Genomic DNA, 18449 nt, shown 5'->3' with positions numbered 1-18449 from the left:
CTGTGCAAATTTATGGGAGAAAGTCACAACCTAGATTTAATGCTAAGTAAATGTCACAAATGCTCAGACCAAATAGTTTTGCTTGCAGTTTGTAGCCTTTAATAGAAGTCGGTGCAGGAATGGGCAGCCAACCAAATGGGTTATATAACATTTGCAATTGGCAGCAATTCATACTTATATAAGTTTGATGCATCTCAGATTCTAATTACAATTCATTTTCAACACTGGCCCCTCCCAATGTTCCCTGATTAACTAAATTTACAATTTGATTTCCCTGTTATGATCCCAAAAACCTAACATTTAGGGTTAGATCATGACAATTTGTTCACAGAGCGAAATTCTACACATTTTTTTAAAACCCTGGAGAAACTAAATCCCACAGGCTTTGGTTGTTCAGCCTGCACAGACCTCAGGCCTTCCCTTTGCTGCAATGTGTGATGTTTCTATATCTGGTTATACGTTTAGGCGAGACTTGACATCTTGAATTTGGCAGGACAGGCAGTTTGGAAAAGTCTGCTTTCAGCCCTCTGATCTCATTGGAAATGGTTCTGAAGCTATCAACTGAGTGCCAAAATGGAGAACAACTCTTTACAGATCGCACAAATTGCAATGGTTCAGGAAAATGGCTGATTACTACCTTCTCAAAATGGCAATTTGGGATGAGCAACAAAATGCTTATCCTGCCTCCGACTACACCATCCCACAAATGAACTTTTTTTAAAATCATATAAAAGTGCAGCAGGTCAGGCAGCATCCAAGGAGCAGGAGAATCAACGTTTCCTGAATCATTCCTGAAGAAGGGCTCATGCCCGAAACGTCGATTCTCCTGTTCCTTGGATGCTGCCTGACCTGCTGTACTTTTCCAGCAACACATTTTCAGCTCTGATCTCCAACATCTGCAATCCTCACTTTCTCCTTTTTTTTAAAATTGTGTCAGCATAAGGAACTCAATAACGTTTCTTTAAAATGTATTTGCTCTTAAGGTCAAGGTGACTCTGAGAGAACAGTATTGTGGTCTTGATGGTATTGTCAAGTACAGCATGCAAATTGCCAGAAGTAAAAAGCAGATATTGCAAAAAAGACCCTGGGTTTCGAGTTGCCTGCCACTTCAACATACCAGCCCGTTCCCTGGCCAACATCTGTATCAGGCCTGCTGCAGTGCTCCAGTGAAGCTTAGCACAAGCTGGAAGAACCCCTCATTTTCCACATGGGAACAAGACAGCCTTCTGGACTCTCCCATGTCCTTACCCCAAACCTCGCACACCAGGCCTTGTAATCACACAGTCTGCTATTTAACACTGTTAGTATTAACACTAACACTAACCCACTGTTAGTCACTAACAGTCTCCATTAATAACTACTCACCCTCCTAGCTGGATCGTTATCCACTCCTTTGCCTGTCAAACTGTTCTTCTCTCTCTTTGGGCTCTATTCCCACTATCATTTACTCCTTATCCCCTCTCCCCCACCCTATTTTCTGCACAAAAACCAACCTATTCCTAGCTACCATCAGTTCTGAGGAAGGGTCACTGGATCCAAAGGGTTAACTCAGATTTCTCTCTGCAGATTTTGCCAGATCAGCTGAGTTTTTTTCAGCAATTTCTGTTTTTGTTTCTACTTACAGCATCCGCAGTTCCCTTTGTTTTTATTGTGAATAGCCAGACCGGATTGCAGGTCCTGACAGATGTTAGTAAGTCAATGGGGATTTTATAACAAGCTAGCAAATGTAATGGCAATCTTCTGGTATTAGCTCAGGAATTACCAGATTTACCCGATTCAGTCAAACTAATTACAACAGCAAGATTTAGTTTCCTCGGAATCATGGTTATTAAGACCAGTACTGGAATCTGTGTTGTACTTCAGGAACGTACAGCAGCAAAATACTGCCTTTCATTAAATTAGTTTGAAACAGTAACGAATGATAATGGTGGAACACATCAATAGAAGATGGAAGAGGATGTTAGGAAGTATCTAAGTGATCCCACATGGAGAGAGAGAATACGTTTTTAGTTTTAATTAGGAACAAAGAGGGTTTGGGACCTGCTGAGTCTTGAGGAGCCAATCAAAACTTGGCGAAAACAAACATCTTCATTTATTTAGTGTTTTTCACTATCTCAGGATGACCCAAAATGCTTTAAAGTGAACAAAGTACTTTAGAAACGTAATCACAGTTGTAATGCAGGCAAAGCAACAAATAATTTGTAAATAGTAAGTGCTCACCAAGAGCAATATGATAACAAGCTCATTTATTTTAGGGATTTTGATCGAGGGATAAATTTTGGTCAGGACACTGGGGATAATTTCACTGCTTGTCTTCAAAATGGTGTCATATCATCTCTTATGTCCATCCAAGGGAGAAAATGGGATCTCTGTTTAACAGACCACCTCGAAGATGCCATCTCAAGCAATGCCGCACCCCTTCAGTGCTGTACTGGAGGATCAGCCTAAACCTTTTGGACTGAAATCCCAGAGGTGGACGTGAACCAACATGGTGACACAAAGCTGACAGCTCTGCCAACTGACACCGATCAGATGCCCAGCAACTGAAAACTCTTATGAATCAGTTGCACGAAGCAGGACAGGATCAAACTACAGCATCAATGTTTTATTATAGCCAGCTCCAATATTTCATCCAAGCATTCTGCCAAGGACGTGCTGGTAGACAAAGTGCTACTGAAGTTAGCATGACAAATCAAAGTGGGAGACCGCTTCGTTCGTAGATATAAAAGTCTACCAAAAAAAAAAAAACAAGCAGCAATTGGGCTCAAATTAATTTACCGAGGGTGCTCAGACCATTGGCTCAAGTCAGTTGATAAAGAGTATACCAAAAGATACAAATATAATTTTCTGCAATGTACTCACTTCAAAACGATGGACATTACCATTCGACAGTTTTAACTGCATCAGTATAGCAGGCTGCAAGGCGCGAGTCAAAGAACTACAAACAGAAAATCAGCATGAGTGTCAGAGTAAAGACAAACAAATCATTTGCTCGAAATTGAGAATTACCCGAAACCAAAATCTGCACAGAAAGATTATGGCACAGAAAGAGGCCATTCAGCCAATTGTGCCTTGGTGAAATTAAAACAAGCCTTCTATTTTGACCCCACTCTCCAACACTTGGCAAATAGCCTTGGAGATTAAAACACTTCAGGTGCATAATCCAGGTATTGTATCATTTAAATGAGATAATGATTTTCACCTCTACCACCTACAGGGCAGTAAATTCAAGAAACCCAACACTTTCTGGGTGAAATGGATTTTTCTCAAGTTCCTTCCAATCCTTAACCAATCACATTAAAACTGCGTCCCCTGGTAATTGACCTGTCCGCTACGGAAAGGCAACTCAGTCTAAGAATCTCAAGTTTTTTATCTTGCAATTAAAACAACGCTCAGCCTCCTCTGTTCTGAGAAAATAAACCTAGTCTTGTCAGTTTTTCCTCAAACATGCAATTGTCAAGCCTTGGGAATTGACTACCCTTTAAAACCTCATCAGATGTAAAGAGCTCTGAATGCATTAGGGTCAAGAAAGGCACTACAGAAATCTTTCTATTTCTTGCTTTACAACTCACCCCTTAAAATCTCTCTCTTCATGGTCACCTATCCCACTAACTTTGTTGGTGGTGTTGGGTCTAATTTTGTTTCATTGTACTTCTGTGAAGCACCTTGAGGCCACTTGCTACTATATAAATCTGAAATATTATTCCCAAGAATGTTGTGCTACCTTTGTTCACCTGCCACAAGATTCCAGACAGGAAGATAGCAGCATCAACAGAAGCTTGGGCAGAAAAATAATGTAGGTTGACTGAAAATAAAAATCAAATGGCAGAAAAAAAAATCGAAAATGCTATTTTACCTGGAAGAAATAGCCACATCAACTCTCCAACTGAAATCCTTAAGAGTTGGCAATCGAGTCCGGTTTTGCAAGGCTGCAGTCTCCAATACTGACCTTCTAAAATCAAAAATAGTATTTATTGTAAGATCATCACATTAAAAAGCAGGAGCAGTGGTTTGTTAGGTCAGTTCCATTACTCAGTGACATCACAGCTAATCTGATGGCATCCTTCACTGTATGTTGCTGCTTATCTCCAATGACCCTCAACTCACTTGTCAATCAAACTTCAGTCTAATCCAAGCTTCAAATATATTCAATGATAGCCTCCACTGTTCAGCGAGAAGGGCAATTCCAAAGGCCGAGACACATACCAAGAAAATTTCTCTTCATCATGGTCTTAAATTGGAGATATTTGATTTTTAAAGTATATCTCCTCATTCTAGATTCATCTCTGTTTCAGTAAGAGTCCGTTATTTTTATCAACTCAAATGAGTATCAGCCAACCTATTCAAGCTTTCTTGTGAAGATAACTTTCATCTCATCAAACAGCCTAGTTTACCTTCTTTGAGCATTTCTGAATGCAGGTAAAGGGGTCCCTGAGTGTGGACAGCCAATTTGGTCATACTTAGAAACTCAAGGTGCAATTTTAAAGAGCCGACATACAAATACTTCTTAATACTTATGAAAGGCTATTTTATATTGCCTTGCACCATGTTCCAATTTGTGTGGAATCAACAGACTCAAGAATGGAACACGGTCACAAACCAGGGACACCCTGTCTATCCCTCCATAAGTAACAAGACCAAAGCTGCACACAATACTCTCAGCAAAGTCTCACTTCAATGCCCCGAGGTTGCATCAAGACTTTGTTACTTTCATACTCCAATACCATTGCGAGCATTTAAAAATAGAGTTCAAATAGGATGCTTTCAAAACTCACATGACCACTTTATATGAACACAAGCCAAGCAATAAGTTAAGAAAATTATTCTGCAAGAAATTGAACATTTCACAAACTAGTTTTTACCTCCTGCAGAGAGTTTCTGCCCGATTTTCTGTTGTGGCCCATTCTAACCATTGCCAGAATTACACAGAAATTGCAATTCTGAAACAGGTTGTCTGTATTCATCTTGCTCATTAGCTTTAGAACTATCCCCATGAGTCTGACCCATTGCGAGATCCCATCAACAATCCTTTCTTAAATGTTGACAGTCTTTGCTTCCAATCACCAACTCCTGTGGGAACTGCACAGAATCCATGAGAGTTACTCCTGTCAGTCTTAAAGCTCAGACATTCAACATTAGATTAGAATCTTCGAACCTTCAGATCTTTCGAATAAATAGACTCTTTCTGATAATCAGTCTCATCCCTTCAGAATATTAAATAATTTCAGCAAATTACACCCTTCTCGATTCCAATAAAAAGCAGTCTCTATTTTTTTTAAATAAAGCTGGTCTTTCTTCATATGGTGAATCTGTATAAACAGTTACTCTGAAAAACTCAAGACAGATGGCAAGGACTGATTAGGGAGAACCAGCAAGGTTGTGTATGAGGGAAATCGTATCTCACAAACTTGATTGAGTTAAATCACACAACATCGAATTATAGTCCAACAGATTTATTTGGAAGCACTAGCTTTCGGAGCGCCGCACCTTCATCAGGTAGTAGTGGCCTAATTTGTACACCCCAGTCCAACACTGGCATCTTCAAATCAAAACCTTAGAGTTTTTTAACGAATGAACCAAAAAGACTGATTACGACAGACCAATAGATGTTGTTTACTTGGACTTTAGTAAAGCCTTTGACAAGGTTCCGCATGGTAGACTAATTAGAGTCATAGAAGTGTACAGCATGGAAACAGACCCTTCGGTCCAACCTGTCCATGCCGAGCAGATATCCCAATCCAATCTAGTCCCACCTTCCAGCACCCGGCCCATATCCCTCCAAACCCTTCCTATTCATATACCCATCCAAATGCCTCTTAAATGTTGCAATTGTACCAGCCTCCACCACTTCCTCTGGCAGTCATTCCATACACGTACCACCCTCTGTGTGAAAAGGTTGCCCGTTAGGTCTCTTTTATATCTTTCCCCTCTCACCCTAAACCTATGCCCTCTAGTTCTGGACTCCCCGACCCCAGGGAAAAGACTTTGTCTATTTACCCTATCCATGCCCCTCATGATTTTGTAAACCTCTATAAGGTCACCCCTCAGCCTCCGACGCTCCAGAGAAAACAGCCCCAGCCTGTTCAGCCTCTCCTTATAGCTCAAATCCTCCAACCCTGGCAACATCCTTGTAAATCTTTTCTGAACCCTTTCAAGGAGCTTGTCAATTGGATACAAAATTGGCTTTATGGTTGGAGACACGGTGTGTGGATGAGGGTTGTTTTTCGGACTGGAAGCCTATGATCAGCAGGTGTTCTGCAGCGATTAGTTACTGGGTCTGCTTTTGTTTGTCATTTATATAAATGATTTTGATGAGAATATAGAAAGCATGGTTAGTAAGTATGCAGATGAAACCAAAATTGATGGACAGTGGACAGTGAAGGTGGTTATCTAAGATTACAAAGAGATCTTGATCAATTGAGTCATTGAGCTGAAGAGTGATAAGTGGACTTTAATTTGGACAAGTGCAAGATATCGCATTCTGATAAAACAAACAAGGAAAGGACTTACATAATTAATGGTAGGGCTCTGGGCAGAGACCGGGGGATTCAGGTACATAAATCTTTGCAATTTGCGTCATATGTAGACAGGGTAGTTAACAAGGCATTTAGTATGCTTGCCTTCATTGCTTAGATCTTTGAGTGCAGAATTTGGGATGTCATGTTGAAGTTGTACAGGATGTTGGTGAGGCCTCTTGTGGAGTGCTGCACGCAGTTCTGATTGCCCTCTTATAGGAAGGATATTATTAAACTTGAGAAGGTTCAGAAAAGATTTACCTGGCTGTAGCCAAGGATGGCAGGTTTAAGACATAAAACTATACTGGGAAAGCTGGAACTTTATTCACTGGAGCGTCGGAGTTTGAGGAGTTTGAGGAGTGACCTTATCAAGGTTTTATAAAATCATGAGGGTCATAGATAAGGTGAATGAGAAGGCAGGTGGGACTAGTTGGATTTGGGAATGTGGTCGGCAGGGAACGGTTGGACCGAAGGGTCTGTTTCTATGCTGTATGACTCTATGCAAATAATCTCCATGATATAAACTAAACATCAAGCATTCTGAAACCACAGGCAATTCAAGTTACTGACAATGGCCTTTAATCATCAAGCCCTTTTACAAGGCAGCACTATCTTTTTTCGAAGGGCGACCTCTACATCCAGTATCTCTAACAGCCAAGTCAGTCACTATCTCTGGAGTTAAATTCTTGCATTGTTGTTACACAGAGATAGAACGGTTTCACCGTTGCTATGGATAGCGGATGAAGCATGGTCTATTCTACTGATTTTTTTTTAAAAAAACAGTTAAATACCCAGACCGTTTTGAAAAAAGGTGCATGTGAAAATACATGGCAATTGCAGCCATGTACCCCCGGCATTTATAATGAAAATATTTCACTCTACATGTGTTCATTTATATCAGGCAGCATCCAAGTTCCTGCCCAAAACGTCAATTCCCCTGCTCCTCGGATGTTGCCTGGCCTGCTGCACTTTTCCAGCACCACACTCTCGACTCTGATCTCCAGCATCTGCAGTCCTCACTTTCTCCTAGTATGGAAATTGGTCAACCATCACAACTCAGTCAGTGAATATCCTCACCTGAAACGTATATCTGAAGAGTGGATTATCATTTGCTTCACAGCCAGGGGTAATCAGTAGCTAGCATTTTCAACTCCTCTTGGTTCTGAACCTAATCTATTGCCTCCTGGAGAAGATTGATTAATTAATTAATTTAGCAGTGATTGATAACCTGTTGATTTTATGACCATGCCATTTGTATTCATTCACTAATCCAATGGTCAAGGTGCATGCAGACTTAACCACTCAATTCGCAACAAACCTTTTACGCTCTCACATTAAACTCCTAACAGAGAAATGCTTGATTGGAAAGGATCAATGTTTGGAATCAAACATGGTTAGAATTTAAAGGTAGCCCATGTGCCCTGATTTAACATAATGGCACTGAGAAGTTTGGAGGCAATATAAAGTTAAACTGCAGCTGTGAAAGAACATTATGAAACCACATTTTCCTTATTATATGAAAAGTGGACAGGCACAGTGGGGTGCAGAAACACATGACCAATTCCCCCTACTCTATAAACTTTCACAATATCATTGGGGGGGCGGGGATGTGGCATTCTGAAGTCATGCAACTCTCTGAAATTGGGGGATGGTAGCCAAGGGGAGAAATGAAACAAAGCTTGGGGAAAAACCAACACAGAAAGAGGAAGAAGAAAAACAAATTGCTGTGGAATCCCTTTTGGTCTACCTTAGGCAGGGAACAGCCAATCTCAATTAGGGAATGAGATAGCTGAGTGGTATTATCACGAGACTACTAATCCAGTGATCCAGAATGTTCTGGGGAAGCCAGGTTCAATTCCCAACATTGCAGATAGCGGAACTTGAACTTAATTTTTTTTAAAAAGTCTGTAATTAAGAGTCTAATGATGACCATTGTCATAATAACCCATCTGGTTCAATGATGTCCTTTACTGAAGGAAACTGCCATCCTTAGTTGGTCTGGCCTACACATGACTCCAGACCCACAGCAATGTGGTTGACTCTTAACTGTCTTCTGGGCAATTAGAGATGGGCAATAAATGTTGACCTAGCTAGCAATGCCCTCATTCCATGAATGAATAAAAACAAAAACTACCCTATCAGTTGAATGGGTATTAATAGAGAAAGAATCTTTTTAAGAAGGGACAAATACAGACACACAAAGAATAAAATAATTAAACCACCAGATTAGACTTTCAATACTACAGATTAATAGTATATTTTTCATATTCCAACTTCAGCCTGCTGATATCAGGAATGGACTGGAGGGAAAAGAGGGTCTTTGCTTTAGACTGTCAATTAATGATAATTAACAGTCGATTTGCTTCCAGTCCGATGTTTGAAACATTTCATATTTCAGAGTTTTAGGGATGACGCACTCTCTTGGCAGCTGTGAGTGGGTGATACACAAGAGCCATGGTGGGTGGTATACAAACTCCTTTAGAAAACTGTAGAGATTGAAAGCAGCTACATAGTAAAGGAAGAACAAGGTCATGGAGAGAATTGAAAAGAAGGATGAGAGTTGTTTTTAAAAATCAAAGTATCAATGGACTGGGTGTCAACATAGGTCAATATAGGCAGCATGGTGGCTCAGTGGTTGGCACTGCTGCCTCACAACAGCAGGGACCTGAGTTCGGTTCCAACCTCAGGCAAAGAGGCAGTGTGGAGTGTGTGGAGTTTGCACATTCTCCCGTGTCTGCCTGAATTTCCTCCAGGTGCTTCAGTTTTCTCCCCAGTCCAAAGAGGCACACATGAGGCGAACTGGCTATGCTAAATTGCCTATAGTGGTCAGGGATGTGTAGGTTAGATGCATTCATTGGGGGGAATGTAAAGTTATAGGGGAAGGGTCTGGGTGAGATATCCTTCGGAGGGTCAGTGTGGACTTGTTGGGCTAAATGGTCTGTCTCCACACTGTAGGGATTCTATGATAGGTTAGTGAGCAGAGAGGTGAAAAGTGAACAGCACAGTGACAGCCAGGAAGGAGGCAGAGTTTTGATGGCATGGGTAGGAAGAAGAAAGGTTTGCCTGCAGAGCATTGGTCTGCTCAAGTCCTTAAGTAACAAAAGCACAGATGTGGGCTTCAGCAACAGATTAGTGAAGACAGAGATGTGGGTGATAACATATAGACACAAACCTTTGTCAGAGAGAAAGCATTAGGTTGTAAATTCAGCTCAAGATAAAGGAGGTGGAGGGAATGATTTTCATTTTAGCAGTACAGACTGATTTGAACACAAGTCTAAGATCATGCTTTTACTCATCTCCGTTATAATATTTATTTTCCATTTTAACATTCATAAAAAACATTATTGGTGATTTTACTCAATTCTGTTTCCAATGAATACCAGATCCAATCACTGACTTGTGCACTATAAATTATTGGCAATAAACTACCAAACCTTTACATCAGAGAGTATCAAGATTCCATGTTTAAGTTGACTTCCAACAAATAACAGTTCCAGCAATTTCTGTTTTTGCTTTGAAAAGCTCAGCAGGTCTGGCAGCATCTGTGGAGAGAAGTCAGAGTTAACATTTCAGGTCAAATGACCCTTCCTCGGAACTTCTCTCCACAGATGCTGCCATACCTGCAGAACTTTTCCAGCAATTTCCGTTTTTGTTTCAGATTTACAGCATCCGCAGTCTTTTTGGTTTTTAACAGTTCAAAGCAGCTGTTCCGGGTTAAGGCACTTTTTCTATCAACTGATTAACCATACTCTACTTACTGTGTGACGAGCAATAAATGACTGTAATCCTTGTTCTAACTTGATTGCTCACAAGAAAATAATTCAAAGAAATATAAATGAAGGCTTGAAGCAGCAGACATAACTTAGAATGAAGGTTCCCAGGGGTACTAAAAATCATAGAACATAGAACGTTACAGCGGAGTACAGGCCCTTTGGCCCTTGATGTTGCACCAACCTGTCATACCAATCTGAAGCCCATCATTGTAGTCTGTTCAGTGATACCTCATGAGCAATTAAAACCAACAACTAACCTGTTACCAAACACAACACTCGCAAAGTCAGAAATAAATTCCTCTGGAATCCTGAAATAGAGAAACGTTAAGAAACAGTCAAGTACTGATCATAAAAGGCAAGTTCCAAATGTTGATTGTAAAACCAGGTTATGGGAAAGGGATCAAATTGCTTTTTATATGCACTTGCTTCATTCCCTACATGGTGTAAACTTGCATACAAGGAAATATTTTACAAAAACAAAACACAGTGAATGCTGCAAATTTCCCTCCAAGCCACAGATTGTCCTAGCTTGGAACTATATGACTATTCTTTCATCAGAACAGGCAATTAACATACAGGGTAGCACCAGGAAGAAGCCGCTAGTGTTTCTAGTTTAGGAAAGGGCGGCACAGTGGCTAGCACTGCTGCCTCACAGCATCAGGTCCCAGGTTAAATCCCTGCCTCAGGTAACTGTCTGTGTGGAGTTTGCACATTCGCCTCGTGTCTACATGGGCTTCCTCCTGGTGCTCTGATTTCCTCCCACAGTCCAAAGATGTGCAGGCCAGGTGAATTGGCCATTCTAAAATGCCCATAGTGTTAAGTGCATTAGTCAGAGGGAGGTGGGTTGCTCTTCAGAGGGTCGGTGTGGACTTGTTGGGCTGAAGGGCCTGTTTCCACACTGTAGGGAATCTAATCTAAAAAAAAGTAAGATCGGTCACACTTAAATCTTAAAGCTACTGTGGCGTTAGGAAAGATCTTTTATCTGGCATGAATATTGAAAAAGGGGTGATTTGGATACTGCAAAAAAAGGTGCTACTTTGTTTTGGAACTTGCAACAAAGTGTTTTGAGATTAATGGAACTATACTTTTACTGTGCATTTAACACTCTTTCAATTGGTGTTACAAGTAGAGAGTTGGATATATTCTACCTTCATTTGTTCTGGTTAATAAGTCTGTGTTATTGTTAACAGGCAGATCTTGGACAGATATTATAGGATGCAAGCCTAAATGAAGGGAAAGGTGTGGCTAGGGAAAAGGGAAACAAAATGGAATGCAGAATTAATAAGCACTTTGTTGTGATCTGGACATTTCAACTGTAACTTTCAAAACAGAATTTAATAAATACTTAAATAGAAGAAAACTGAGAAGATTCAGGTACAGGACAGTGGCCTACATGCAACTTCAGTGGCTGAATAAAATTGAAGAATAGAAAAGGAAAATATGGAGAATTAATAATGGAAAATAAGGAGATGATTGCATTAAGTGAACAGGTATATTGCACTAATCTTCACTATGGAGGACATAAAAGTGACATGAGTATTCTGATTTGTATGTATTTTTAATATCATTTATTTAAAGTTCAGGTTTCAGATTCGGGGTGAGTGATATATGAGTTTTGTGTATGCCTGAATTTAATAATTAACCCAAGTATTTTTGTAGCCATGGTGATTTATTTTGAAACAGTCTGTCACAGCTACTTTGGCAACAGTAATGAGTTCCTATTTACCGTAGAATGTTTTATGACTTAGCAAAGTTAACCATTATGCTTTCGGTCTAGACTTGTGGCTTGAAAGCTTTGTGAGACACCTAAGACTTTTTGTTTTAAACTTTTGTTTTGGTCAGTTAAGCCCTTGGATGAAAACAGTTATATAGAACAGTGCTGCCAAGAAGGGGAGAATATAGTAAAGCTAGATTATCTTGGAATAAGTCAGTGATGGTTCCAAACCAGAAGCATTAGAATAAAATCCTAATCTTGAATCTGAACATGTTTAAACTCAGGTGTATGATAGCACCAGGGCAGGGGGACGTCATCATTGTTTCCAGTCTAGGAAAAGTAAAAAAGGTCATACTTAAACCTATCAAGGTTTTAGGAAAGATCTTTTTCTCTTGGATGAGTATGTGAAAGGGGTGACTTGGATATTGCCTGAGAGATGTTATTTTATTTTGAAACTTGCAATCAAACATTTGGGATTAATAGGATTATACTTTCACTGCATATTTAAAACTCTTTGAATTAGTATGACAAGTTGGGGATATGTTCTATTTTATCTTCACTTCTTCCAGTTAATAAGCCTCTGTTTTATTGTTAAAACAAAATCTGCAGCATTGTGGATTTACATCTCAGGTAGAGAATGTCTCATCAAAACCAAAACAAACAAAATTTGATCTATTAGGCCACATTTCAGCCTGGGATCTGACTTTGTCAGTAATACAAAATGTTGCGATCACAATACAAAATGTAACATTCCAGCTAGAAATCAGGAAATGGAAGGAAAGGAGGAACTCGGGAAAATGATAATGACCAGAGTAAATTGTTGGAGTTATGGGCTGATAAATGTCTAGTGTCCTGACAGACTTCATCCTAGCATCTTAAAGGAAGTGGCTTCTGGGATAGCAGAATAGTTGATGCATTTGTTTTAATTTTGCAATATTTTCAAAATTTGGGGAAGATCCCATGGGATTGGAAGACAGCAAATGTAATTACTTATTCAAAAAGGGAGGGAGACAGAAAGCAGAAATCTGTAGACCGGCTAGTTTAACGTTTGACATAGGGAAAATGAAGTTGTTACATTGAAAAGGTCAATAAAGAAGTTACAGCAGGAATCTTGTATGAATTCATGGTAATCTGGCAGAGGCAAAATTGTTTTGTGAAAGGAAAGTAATATTTAATCAACCTATTAGACTTCTTGGAGGAAGTAACACATGCTGTGCATATTGACTGACTGTAGGATTTCCAAGCAGCATTTTATCAAAGGTTGCTGCAGAAAATAAAAGCTTGAGGCATGGAGGCTAGTACATGAGTATGGACAGAGGTTGGCTGGCCAACAGAAGATAAGCAGAAATGGGCCTTTTTCAACCTTACAAGATGTAACAAGTGCTGTGCCCCTGTTGGGGCCTGAAATGTTCACAAATAATGTGACAAAGGTATGGAAAGTATGGTCACTGAGGACACAAAGATAAATGGAAACCTAAGTCATGAAGAGGACATAATGAGGCACCAAAGGGCTATAGATAGGTTAAGTGAGAAGGAAATTATCTGGCAAATGGAGTATCATGTAGAAAATGTCAAATTGTCCACTTTGGCATGAAGAATGAAAAAGCACATTAACAAATTAGTAAAATGTTGAAGAGTTCAGAGATGCAGTGAGATTTGGATGAATCACAAAAGATCGATATGCAGAGATATCAAGTAATTAGGAAAGCTAATAGATCATTATTCATTCTAAAGTAGAGAAGTTTTGCTTCAAACATAAGGTGAGACCACATCTCAATTCTTGTGTCCAACATATATCACCTTTTATAGGGAAAGATGCGAATGCTTTGGAAGAGCTTGAATGTTTACTAGACAAATACAGGGAACAATTGGTTACCTTCTCAGGAAAAGTTGAATGGGTTATATCTGCTGGAGTTTGGAAGACTTAGAAGGGCCTTGAAAGGGGAGATATGGGGAGGCTGTTTCCTCTCATCGGAGTGTGAAGAACTTGGGGGTAACTGCTTTCCATCAGGGTCAACCATTTAAAACAGAGGTGAGGCAATTTTATTTCTCTCAGAAAGTTGAGTGTCTTTGGAACTCTTTTCCTGAAAATATAGCAGAAGCATAGTTTTTGAATATTTGAAAAGGCAGGGGTGGACAGATTCCAGTTAAGCAATGAGGTGAAAGGTTATTAAAGGTAGGCGGAAACATGGATTTGGGGGTTACAATCTGATCAGCCATGACCTTACCGAACAGTGGGGTAGGCTCAAGGGGCTGAACAGCCTATTCCTGCTCTTAACTGTAAGCTGATTCTTAAATGTCCTCTGAAGTGGTGTAGATAGCGATCTGACTGCTTCAAATAATGACAAATAAAAAGTGGCTCAAGGAAGGGATGTTCTTAGCATTAGAAATGGCCGATAAATCTCAGCTGTGCCACCAATAGTTTTATCATGAGAATGATTGTCTGAACAGGACATCCTCAACGCATTTGAGGAAAATTAGTTATGTTTACTTAATTCAAATCCACTCTTTTAAAAAAAAAATCAATTACATTTATCTAATGTCTTTCATTTCCTGAACAAAATTTTTCTCTCTCTCAGAATCAGAAGAGAGATTTAATCTACATATTACTCATTAGTGGAAGCTTCCTTTCTATAAATTTGTTGTACAGAATAGAGAGGGGCCTGGATAGAGTGAATGTGGAGAAGATGTTTCCATGAGTAGGAGGGACTAGGAACAAAGGGCACAGCCTCAGGAGAACCCTTTACAAATGAAAGGAGGAGGAATTTCTTCAGCCAGAGGATGGTTAATGTGAGTAATTTACAGCTGTGGAAGCCGACTCATTGAGTGTAACTAAGATCGGATCTTGATTGGTAAGGGGATCAAGTGTTACAGGGAGAAGACAGGAGGATGAGGTTGGGAAACATAACAACCATAATCAAATGGTGGAGCAGACTCGACGGGCCTAATTACGCTCCTACATCTTATGGTCTTTCAGTTAATCCGTTAATACCATTATGGAAAGCTCAAGCAAATTCTCAAAAGGAAGAAAGTGATCTCATTGCAAGTCACACGGAACTGAAAGGACTGCTTAATCTGGAACTGCTTACTAAATGAGGAATAATCTTCTCCAAGAGAAGATCTGAGAAATTTAGCATTCATTACATTAGACACGCAGTAGTAGAATAGTCTTAGTATTGGTGTACCGTGAGACACTTGACAGATTAATGCAAGTAAACAGTTGCAACTAGGAAAACAGATCAGCGACTGAGGTTAGAAATTTACATAAACTCCCATTTTGAAATAGAAATGATTCTAAGTAGCATAACACTTAAAAATGTGAACACAAATTGCACCAAAGAAACACAAAAGACATAGGGACAGCAAAGATACCACATGAACAGGGTCTAATTACAGCTTTTATAATTAATGTGCCTTTTCTTGTTGGGTACAAATACGAAGAGGTTGGAGGCCAAAACACTTACTTCATAAACTTATGGTTTATAAATAATTTATTACAAACTCTCTGTAATTAAGGGAATTCTGCTAACAGACAGCTTAAGCTTTGACTATGATGCATCAATGTTAGTATTCCAATTCTTAAAAATGCATATTATTTCACTTAACAATGACTTAATCTTTATTTTAATAATGCTCAAGCATTCTAAAATGCTTTATAATTAAGTACTCTTAAAGTCTGGTTAATGTTGTTATTAGATTAGTTGGAATTATACAATATAGAAAAGCACAGCACAGAACAGGCCCTTCAACTCACAATGTTGTGCCGCGGATTATTCCTAATCTAAACTAAAATAACCTAACCTAAGCAGCTCTCAATTCACTGCTGTCCATGTGCATGTCCAGCAGTCGCTTAACTGTCCCTAATGACTCTGCTTCCACCACTACCACTGGCAACGCATTCCATGCATTCACAACTCTCTTATGGGATCAAATTTCCTTTGGGAAAGGTCCCTGAAAAAGTCATTACAGGATTGTTCCATGATGTTGGTTAAGGGATAGATAATGGCCAAGTGAAAATTTTTTTTTAATTTTTCTTTTTCAAATTTAATGCTGGCTTTTTTGTATCATTTTAATTTTTTAAAAATGTTGCTAGAGTTTCCTAATTTTGCACTTCTTATTCCAAGATTTCACACCCCATCTAATTTAAAAGCTTCGAAAATCAGTCTCTCATGTAGGGAAACTCAGCTTCCTCAAAACGACAGAGGGAGGTGAAGTAAGCCACATGGGGTGCCTAGCACTAGCTTTCACAACATCAATTTTTTTCATTGTAAATATGATCAAAACCAAAAAAAACTCTAATTCACAAATTACTGTTGGGTTTCAAATTAAATTTAGAAGTCACACGACACCAAGTTTAGTCCAACACGTTTATTTGAAATCACAAGCTTTCAAAGCACTGCCCCTTCAGCAGGTGAAGTGCAGAGAGGCACATAGGCACAGAATTTATCAGAAAGAGATCAAAAGATCATACAACTGGTGAGAGTGTCGACACAAGGAGTCATCATCATACAGAACATAGAACATTACAGCGCAGTACAGGCCATTTGGCCCTCGATGTTGCGCCGACCTGCGGAACCAATCTGAAGCCCATCTATCTACACTATTCAATTTTCATATGTTTATCCAATGACCATTTAAATGCCCTTAAAGTTGGTGAGTCTCCTCCTGTTGCAGGCAGTGCATTCCATGCCCCAACTACTCTGAGTAAAGAAACTACTTCTGACATCTGTCCGAGAACAGAATGGACTACTGCAAGGAAACATACTCACAACTGAACAACCAGAAACGCTATAGGAATCTACCTGCCAATCCAAGCAAAGAACACATCCATCAACTCAACAGGCTGATCAAGACTTTTGATCCAGACCTTCAAGGTATCCTACACACCCTCATCCTGCATACTGGTCTCATAGGAGACTTCTACTGCCTTCCGTAGATACACAAAGTCAACAGACCTGGATATCCCATTGTATCAGACAACAGTACCCTGGGAGAGAACCTCTCTGGCTATGTCAAGGGCATCTTGAAACCTATTGTATAAGGAAATCCCAGCTTCTGTCGCGTCACTACAGATTTCTTACAGAAACTCAACACCCACGGACCAGTTGAACTAGGAACATTCCTCTTCACAATGGACATTTCAGCACTCTACACCAGCACCCCCAACAACAATACTCAATAGCAACTGCCATCTCCAGGCACCATCCTACGATTCATCTGCTTCATCCTCAATCACAACGTCTTCACCTTCAACAACTAGTTCTTCATCCAGACACAGAACTGCCATGAGGACCAAATTTGCACCCCAATATGCCAACATTTTCATGCACAAGTTCAAACAGGACTTCTTTGCTGCACAGGACCTCCAACCAACACTATATTCTAGATACTTCGACAACATTTTCTCCCTTTGGATTCACGGCAAGGATTCAGTGAAACGACTACACAACAATATCAACAAGTTTCACCCCACCATCAGACCTACCATGGACTACTCTTCAGAATCAGTCCCATTCTTGGACACACGCATCTCCATCAATGACGGATACCTCAGTACCTCAATCTAACACAAGCTCACAATGCTGCACTTCTCTTGCTTCCACGCGAAACATATTAAAGAAGCCAATCCCTATGGACAAACCTTATGTATACACAAGATCTGCTCAGGCAAGGAGGAAAGGTGCTGAAAGAATCCCTCATAAGAACAGGATATGATGCTCAACTCATCAATTGCCAGTTCTGATGTCCCACAGCAAAAAATAAGTGACGACCTCCTCAGAAGATAGACACAGTACATGACCAATAGAGTACCCGTCATTGTTCAGTATTCCTCTGGAGCTGAGAAACTAAGCCATTTCTCTGCAGCCTTCAACATGTTATCGATGATGATGAACATCTTGCCAAGATCATCCCTATGCCTCCACTTCTCATCTTCAACCAACCACCAAACCTTAAACAGACCATCGTTCACAGCAAACTATCCAGCCTTCAGGATAACATTGACCATAACACCACACAACCCTGCCAGAGCAATCTCTGCAAGAAGTTCAGATCATCAACATGGATACTACCATCATACATGGGAACACCACCCACCACATACATGGCAGATACTCATGTGACTCTGCCTATGTTGTCCACTTCATATGCTGCAGACAAGGATGCCCCAAGGCGCAGATACTATGACAGTGGACGAACGGACACCATGCAACAATCACGAGACAGGAATGTTCCCCTCCCAGTTGGGAGGAACACTTCTGTGATCAAGGACATTCAGTCTCTGATCTTCAGGTAAGCATCCTCCAGGGTGGCCTCTGAGATACAAAACAATGTAGAATTGCCGAGCAGAAACTGATAGCCAAGTTCCGTATTCACAAAGACTGCCTCAACCGTGATCTTGGGTCCATGTTGCACTACATGTACCCCACCACACTGTTCTGTATCTGT

General features: G+C 40.0%; 1 protein-coding gene across 2 annotated transcripts in view; it reads right to left on the bottom strand.

Annotated features, from left to right (window-relative positions):
- The window catches only part of commd5 (COMM domain containing 5), a 40907-nt gene that overhangs the window by 9985 nt on the left and 12473 nt on the right, over window positions 1-18449 (bottom strand). The window contains exons 5-7 of one of the 2 annotated variants that reach the window (XM_072595582.1): window positions 10546-10596; window positions 3857-3952; window positions 2863-2938 (exon numbers count right to left, since the gene is read on the bottom strand). In XM_072595582.1, the coding sequence (XP_072451683.1) occupies window positions 2863-2938; window positions 3857-3952; window positions 10546-10596 (223 nt within the window). The remainder of the gene's footprint in view (window positions 1-2862; window positions 2939-3856; window positions 3953-10545; window positions 10597-18449) is intronic. The other variant, XM_072595583.1, reaches the window with a different exon arrangement.

This window comes from Chiloscyllium punctatum, chromosome 25 (genome assembly GCF_047496795.1).
Source record: "Chiloscyllium punctatum isolate Juve2018m chromosome 25, sChiPun1.3, whole genome shotgun sequence".
Taxonomy (NCBI): Eukaryota; Metazoa; Chordata; class Chondrichthyes; order Orectolobiformes; family Hemiscylliidae; genus Chiloscyllium; species Chiloscyllium punctatum.
This window is presented reverse-complemented; position numbering and strand designations above follow the sequence as displayed.